At 39.3% G+C, this 8380-nt stretch overlaps 1 protein-coding gene across 1 annotated transcript in view; it reads left to right on the top strand.

Moving 5' to 3' along the window:
- The first annotated feature begins 3862 nt into the window (after nucleotides 1-3862).
- mylk4b (myosin light chain kinase family, member 4b) overlaps nucleotides 3863-8380 on the top strand; it is a 42815-nt gene continuing 38297 nt past the window's right edge. Inside the window, exon 1 of the mRNA XM_041791958.1 lies at nucleotides 3863-4150. Within this exon, the coding sequence (XP_041647892.1) occupies nucleotides 4013-4150 (138 nt within the window). The 5' untranslated portion in view covers nucleotides 3863-4012. The remainder of the gene's footprint in view (nucleotides 4151-8380) is intronic.

Below are 8380 nucleotides of genomic sequence, written 5' to 3'. Positions count from 1 at the left end.
TATTTTTAATCTGACCCTGAGTGAAAGGACTGGAAATCTGCATTTGTTATTCCTATAGGCACAAAGGAGGAGATACACATTCTGAACATTTATGGCCTGCCTTGACTTGCATTAAGTGACATCCCATTCTTAATCCATAGGGTTAAATATCATGTCAATCCTACGTTTGCAGCTATAACAGCTTCAACTCTTCTGAGAAGGCTACTATCTCACATGCAAGTTTTGGACGCAATGGTTTGTGCAGTATGTGCACTCTCTGACGCGATTTTTGTTTTTTTGTGGTCATGGGATGAAAAGTCTGGGAACCCCTGTTTTACAGGACATGCTGTAAAAACATTCAAAGTAAATCAACATGTTGGTCCTTCATTTCTAATGTCCATCTAGCTTCAATGCTCTTAGCCACCTTGCTTCCTGATTGGCTATCACTTACAATCCACAGAGTGCCTGCTCTACCATTCTTAGTGCTCCCTTCACACAACAGGATTTCTAATAGTAATATTAACTAAACTTTGAAATACTTCATTTGTTGGATTATGTGGGCTGCACAGTGGTGCAGGGGTTAGCGCTATATCCTCTCAGCAAGAAGGTCCCTGTTTGCTTCCTGGTCAGGGCCTTTCTGTGTGGAGTTTGCACAGAAAGTTTGCATGTTCTCCCCATCCATGCATGGGTTCTCTTTGGGTACTCTGGCTTCCTCCCACCACCAAAAACATACTCATTAGGTTAATTTGTGACCCTCACATTCATTGGTGTGAATGTGAGAGTGCCTGGTTGTTTGTCTCTACCTGTGATTGACTGGTGACCAGTCCAAGGTGTACCCTGCCCTACCCAATGACAGCTGGGATAGGCTCCAGCCTCCTATGACCCCCAGCTGGATAAGCAGTATAGAAAATGAATAGATGTTGTTATGTTTATTTCTTAGTCTTCGGTGTTAATTTCTGTTTGTTTTGGAGATGGAATTCTTCCTTTCTGCTTATTTTAGGAGTCCTCTAAAAATAATTTACTGTATGCTGTTTATAAACTAAGAACTAAGTCATTAAACTGGCATGAGAGCACTACTGTAGGCTGCTGTTTGATCTAACTGTAGCCTCTGTTGGCTGCAGGCAGAAAACAGTGGCAGTGTTTGCATTGTGAGCATTTCTGCATTATGTTGGGAATTTGTTTTGTTTGCTTTTTGTCTCGTCAAACTTATAAATCATTGTTGCTTTCCAAGTGACCAGGCAGTGCTGAGGGAAATATTCCAGCTACATGGGGGGCACTGTGGGTAATTTAAGACCCTCAGCCTGTCACAGAGCTCAGTGAACAACTCTGTCACCTCCCGCTCTATCTCTGAGCTCAGACCTCAGATGCACCTTTGCTCTACCACCTGCCTGTCTCTTCCTTCTGCTTTACTCTTCCCTCTCTACCTCACACCTCCAGTTTTTGTGGTTAAACTACAACAGACTGTTCCACACTGCAATCAGAAACATGCAGGCAGGCTATCAGATCCTTTGGCTTCATTAACAAACGCTGTCAGTCCAGCTCTGCTCTCGGAGCAGGTTCTCCTCAAATTGCCTCACAGGAATATTTTTCCTCCCAGGGTTCCTGCTCTGTAACCCCTCTGACCCTTGAACTCCCATTGCCCAGCTGTTTCTGCTTGTTACACCAGGCTTACATTAGACTGTCCTTAACAAAATTCTGCTTAAAGAAACTCAAAAGAAAAAAAAAAATCTTAAATCAAATTTCTGACAACCTGCAGGAAAAAGGCTGCCAGAAAACCTTTGGTCTTCATTTTTAATTAACAGGTTCAAGTTACTGTTTTGTTAGGACTGGACAACTAATTGCAACTATATTTCCATAGCAGTGAGCATTCATAATAAACTAGGGCTGTCAGCTTTGAAGCATTGATTGTCATGCAACTGAGGTTTAGAGATTAAAGCATATTAAAAAAAATACATTAAATGCCTTTTTTTTGTTCCAATAAATATACCGTAGTTAAGCTTCTGAAGCAAGGCTGCAGCCGTATGCTACTCACCACAGCATCTTCCTGCTCTCACAGTCATGGAAAATACACCACTGCACCTTCAAATGTCATATTTCACTTTAAAAAACTTGCAGACAGCTCAGTGGATGAGTGAGAAGTCATCTGCACCTTGGGATACCAAATCTCCCTTTAGCTCATCTGTTTTTTTTATCCATAGCAAGTTCTTTTTCCCATGTTTGATCTAATAACCCAACTTTAAATCCACCAGAAATGTCTTATTTTTGTTTAAAGAAGCCTTAACTAAGACAGTACAAATTAAAAAGTAAAATAATTAAAAAGAAAAGTTTAAGAAAATCTCTCAGCAACTAAATGAGCACTGCTTAGAATTGCAAATGCTGTCACATTAACTGGCTATCATTAGACGTTTCTGAGTCATTTTGTACATGCACTCCTACACGTTTCTCAGACATAAGAGTGTTAAGCACTGTTTCACACACTAAGCACTTTGAAGCTACCTCTAATTCATGGTGTGAGAGTCTGAAAGTCAAGATCATTAATACTCCTTTAGTTTTTAATTAAAATGTTCTCCCGTGCATGCATGGGTTCTCTCCGGGTACTCCGACTTCCTCCAACCACCAAAAACATGGTTATTAGGTTAACTGGTGATTCTAAATTGGCCGTAGGTGTGAGTGTGAGCGTGCCCAGTTGTCTGTGTATATGTCAGCCCTGCGATTCTTCCGAGGCGGATGTACCCCGCCTCTCAGTGACAGCTGGGATAGGCTCCTGCCCCCCCCCCCCCACCCCCACGATCCTGAACGGGATAAGCGACATAGAAAATGGATGGATGGATTTGATTTTGTTTTATTTATTTACTCTTTTTTGTAAAGGTTCCACGACCAATATTAAACAGAAATGTTGCCATTTGATGCACTGTACCAGTTAACTGAAATTTGATTTATAAAGGCAGTCTTTGGCAGGTTGAAGGAATTCATTCATAACACCAAAGAAGATACAGTATGTAGTCTGATACGAGAAGGAGGGTTCTGATCACATTCACAGTCATGTTCCATTATCTCATTTACAGTAAATCCTCAGCTCTCGTGTGTGCAGTTGGCCACACAGAGGCAGTTACAGTCTAGAAGGGGATCCTGTATTTTCTGCAGCTTACATCATCAGTGGTATTATTGTTCATTCTTTGCATTTTTTACTTTTTGCTTTTAATATGCAAATTTGGCCCTTCTTGTCTAAGCCTGCCTCCTACTTTGCCAGGGTTGGGTGTAATTATCAGTGTTTGTCATCCTTACATTCACCTTAGTTTCTTAAACCTGGTCTCAATACAAATAGATAATACATTTGGAAGTGGTCCGGCCTTCCTTTTTTTCAACTCTTGAAAACAAGACAAGTGCTGAATTAGCAGCACGTGCCCACAGCAAAGATAAACTTAGCCTGACACTCACACAGGTGTTTGTTTACATGTTAGCGTGATTGTCAGCTGCTTTGCTATTGTATGCATCTGCAGTGATTCATCAGAGGACCGTCGATGTGTTGTTTTTTGATGTATAGAAAGGCAAAGCTTCTGCAGCAGCACAGATAAACTTAGGAGTTAGTATGCATGCATGCGTGAAGTGCTGTGTCTGAAGTTAAAGGATACCGCGGGGGTCTCACTAACATACCAGCAGCAGCAGAAGGCATCTGATTCTGCGTACAGCAACGACACCCTGAACCCAACACCACCTGTCCCCTTCTCGTCTCAGAGACAGCGTGTCCTCTCCTTTTAGGTCCCGGGGTGGGAGGCAGGGAGGACGCCGGGTGGCGGGTGACTGGTTGGCTGGGTGGGCAGGCGGCTTCACAGCATAGATCTTGTTCTTGTCTAAGCCTGCAGTGAGCAAGAGATTAAGCATTCAGTGCACAGCTTAAGAAGCCCGACTATTTCATAATCAACACCCCCTGTCTCGCCTAATGTCAACAACCTGCTACCGTCTGAAGGTCCTTCGCCACAGGAGGCTGAAGTGAGACTGACAGCCAGTGAACTGGGACAGCAAGGCCGGGAGGATGGAGAACTTCCTGAGGGATAAAGACGTTTGGATTTTAGGGAGTGTGTGTTTAGTGGCCACTTTTCTATGGAGACGACTGTGGAAGTTATTCTCTGTGAAGAGGAGGGGAAGGACCACATCCTCTGCAGACGCACAGGTAAATAGGAGAGGCTGTGAACAGGTGGATTTAAGAACATACCAGAAGTTCATTCAGTCTGATAGAAAGCAGGAATGTAGGAAATAGACACATCCCAGTTTATGGGGCCCAGCTGTTGTGTGTAAATTATGGCAGAGGATGACAGGCTGCAGGCCTGCATAAACCGGAAGTAATGAATGTTATCAGATTATCACCTGTGGTTCATGGTCTGAATGCCAAGGTGATAAAACAGATGAAGTTTTTGGTTTATGTTGTGCTCTTTTGGGGAAGAAGTTGTATTTCCCCCTTAAATTTGCATGAAGAATAAAAAATATGATTAGAGATTTGAAAGCATTTCGTTGATAAAATGTTGATGGTCAAATATCAAGGAATAATCGATGACTATGTTTGGCTGGATCAGAAAGCAATGCCTTCTTACATTTTGACTGCTGGCCTTTGGATATTTTTAAACCTTTTTCTGAGTATCATACTTGATTAAATCAGGAAATGGTAGTTGTCTTCCACCTTGTAAAAAACAGCTTTGCCATTATTTTAATATGCAACTTTTTCTGGACTTTTTAAGATAAAACATGTCAGGATATAAAGCATTGAACCAATAATGATTAGTTAAAGTAGCAGGAATTAACAGCTCTGTTTTAGTAAGCCAGGTCATTTGGCCCAGCCTGCTCTTTTGCCTCTACCACTTCAGAGGTCCAATGTTACAATGCTATAACCAGGTATGATGTTATTTACCGACTCATGTTATATATTAAAAAAAACCAACAACAAAATATTGGAAAAATATTGGCAACCAGAGCAACAGTAAGATGTTTGCATTTAACACTGGAACATCCTACTACTTTTTCCTCACATTAAATTCACTAGTAAAGAAAGGAACTAGTTCTCAGATGGGATTCAGCCAGCTTTTAGGAGCCATAAAGCCTAAAGGAGCCATTGTTAAGTGTTGACTCTTTCACGAATTATCTAACCTGACACGCCAGATAGATTTGTTTCACTCATCCATCTGGAAAACCTTTGATATACAGCATTTGGGAAAGGGCAGAGCCTTTGAAAAAAAACTCGGTGATTGGATGAACGTTCTGTCTGTCACATCTTTACGGGCCAGAGCAACAAAAAACGTGACATCGTCGTCACTACAGAGGAATAAACTCCATATAGAACTGCATAATACGTCATGTCAGTACACGACTGTTTTTGAAAAGGAAACAACTAATGTAATCAAGTTCTGATAAAACTTGCACTTTAGCAGCATCCATGCTAAGCTCTTCTTCATAATTGCACTAGCTCTTGTCGCTGCTTACTTACCACTGCTCCTGAAAGTACTGCCCCTCATTGCTGCTTGGTCCTGTCACTTTCTAACCCGGCCCAAACTGTTCAGACGGGAGCTTTGCAAGATGGGTTTGCCAGTGAGAAACAATGAAATAGGGGTATCCATCTGCTTTGCAAGGTTATGAATTACCCATAACTAATGAAAAGGGCTCTAAAGCAAACCTTTGTGTAAAATCACAATTAACAGCATTATTTGAGTTTCAAAACAGAAATGTTAGTCTGTATTGAAACCGTGAAGCAATTCTTCCCAGTCTTGATTAAGAAATACAATGAAGTCAAAGAGGTGCATTTTATGATGTTGACTTTTTAAATTTATTATCTAAAAGCATGACTTAGAGCTAGGAGCAAGCTTCAAAGTTCCTACATTGTTAAATACAGGGTGTAACACTGTTATACATACAGAAATGTGCAGGAGTGCATGTACAAAATGACTATCCAATGATCCCTGGTCACATGACATTTACATTTTCTCAGTATTCTTGTTCATTTGCTTTTTCGGTGAAAGAAATCCAGTTTAGATTGGGTGGTATCCATGTTTTCCTGCAGAATACAGTATTACAGCCACATGATTGATAATCATATACAAGATACAGATACAAAGATACAAAGCATGTGCAGATGCATACTTCTGCACACTTTTTGTGTAGTCCTTTGCAAAAATGCTTCTATTACCAAAACTAACAACAATCAATAAGGACAAGTATTGTTTATTGCTGTGGCTCTAGTCTTTTGTTGTTGAGCTCTTATGGGGATACTGTGGATATGTTTAAATACCCTGGGATACTGTATTTCCACATTACTACCCAAGCTTGGTAGACATCTTTATTTTGCTTGAAACTTGAAATATGTTACTTTCTCTGTCTGAAACTAATGATACAACACTTCCTGTTCAGATTACAACCTGAACCTTTTTTATAGAAAATAAAGAACATCTGGTAGATAGAAAGTTTGAACATTAGCTGAAGAAAAGAACAAAGAACTTACTATGGATAGAAAAAGTACACATGTGTCCGGTTTGTTTTGAAAAGATTAATGCTTTGATACCTGATCTTATAATCATCACAATTAATGTGTTAGCACTGACAGCCTTACCGATGGATACACAGATTTAAAGAGGTAGTACTGCACTGAACTTTCCTCTGATTACTTTTTTAATCATTTTACTGTATTTTTTATTTTCTTTACCTGCATCGTGGGCTGTCCTATTTTTTTTTCAAAGCTCTGTTGCAAGTGGAATAATTGGTCCTCATTTATCAAACTTTTAAAGGACCCAGCGCAGATTTGGGTGTAGAAGTCATTTTATGACGAGGTCCAATTTATAAAACATGCGTATTCAGCCGATCACAGTGTACGACTGAGCATTTTTTTAATCCTATTCCCTTATTATGGTTTCAGTCTCCAGGTCAGAGAAATAGAAAAAAATTTAAAAATTTGTCATTTTACAGCCTAAAAATGACATTAAAGGGAATCAGACGGTGTGAAAGGAAATCACAGTGATACTGGACAACCAAAGTTCTGCTGATATTGAAATATTTAATTTATACATCCATGATATGCTGCACTCACCATTCAGATTATTATATAATCAATACGCTGTACGTCTGGATTCTTAAGATCGGGACAAATGCATGTTTTGAAAAGAAGCAGCATGCAAACAGAAGGAGATGAGCCTGAAACTGCTCCTGACTGAGAGATGAGTGGCTGTAATACCTCAAAGTGTCCGGCAGTGATATACTGCTTTACAGCATGGACAAACTGCTCTCTTCTGATCGTTCAATAAACTTGAAAAGAGATTGAAGAAAGCTTGAGATGTCCAGTAGCCTATGAAACAAATGAAGAGTTGTTATAATTTCTATCTCTGATCTGAAAAGATTTCTTGCCAAACATTTCAGTTGTAATTCTTGCATATCAGAGAGCTGGATGATCTTCAGTCTCTTAAAGCCTCCAGCTGTTCGTCTGTGTAATTATGCACAGAGCAGTGGATTAGATTGATGATTTAAGTCACCAGACATGCTGATTGATAATGATCCATTGTAAAGTTTTAGTTTTTGTGTTCATTTATGGTCAGATCTTAAATACACACTCCAAATCTATTCAGTAAGTACTTTGTTAAACCTGTAACTCAGTCATGGCAGTCTAAAAATATTTCCTATATAAGAAGGTAAATGTTTAATTTGTTTCCTCTCAAGTTTTCTCTTTTTCTACTCTGTATAAAAGCAGATATTTTTTTGCTTAAATTTCCTGCGATATTTTCCAAGAGATATTATGATGTACAACAGAACTTTATGAAGTACTGAAGACTGCCTTGCCTACGTTATTTCAAAATAAATTGATAAAGAAATTCATTCATCAAATATTACAAATAGCGAGGCAATCAAATGAAAGCTTGTGCGGCTCAACATCGTTTAAAAAGCATTGACGCTCACAGGGATTGTCAAAGCTTTGGTTAAATGTTAAACACATTTGAAAAGTCATATCTGATCTTAAAATGCCAGATTCAGGCTGTAAAGTGAGTTCATACTGAGTTGAAAATGTGTGTGCATGAGCTCAAACTAGTGTTAATTTTGTCAACTAAAACTATGACTAAATATGTTCGTCGACGGTCTTTTTTCCAAGACAAAAACTAGACTAAGACTAACAAAAATAGCTCTTTGATGACTAAAGCTGATAAAAACTAAGTTTAGTTTTTGTCAAGATGACTAAAACTAGACTAAAATATAATTTAGTTTTCATCTGACATTCAAAATCCATGATATTTCTCCACTGTTATAAAATACTGTCAAAAAACAATGCAGCTGTATCTATTCTGCCTCTCAGCTGTAGAAAGCAGGGACCCCAGATTTGGCAGAGTGCAGAGAACACACTACCATGATTTTGGTACCAGATTTAGGCAAGAGAATA

The sequence above is a fragment of the Cheilinus undulatus genome, linkage group 7 (genome assembly GCF_018320785.1).
Source record: "Cheilinus undulatus linkage group 7, ASM1832078v1, whole genome shotgun sequence".
NCBI lineage: Eukaryota > Metazoa > Chordata > Actinopteri > Labriformes > Labridae > Cheilinus > Cheilinus undulatus.
Note: the sequence above shows the minus strand (reverse complement) of the source record. Positions and strands in the feature narration are given on the sequence as shown.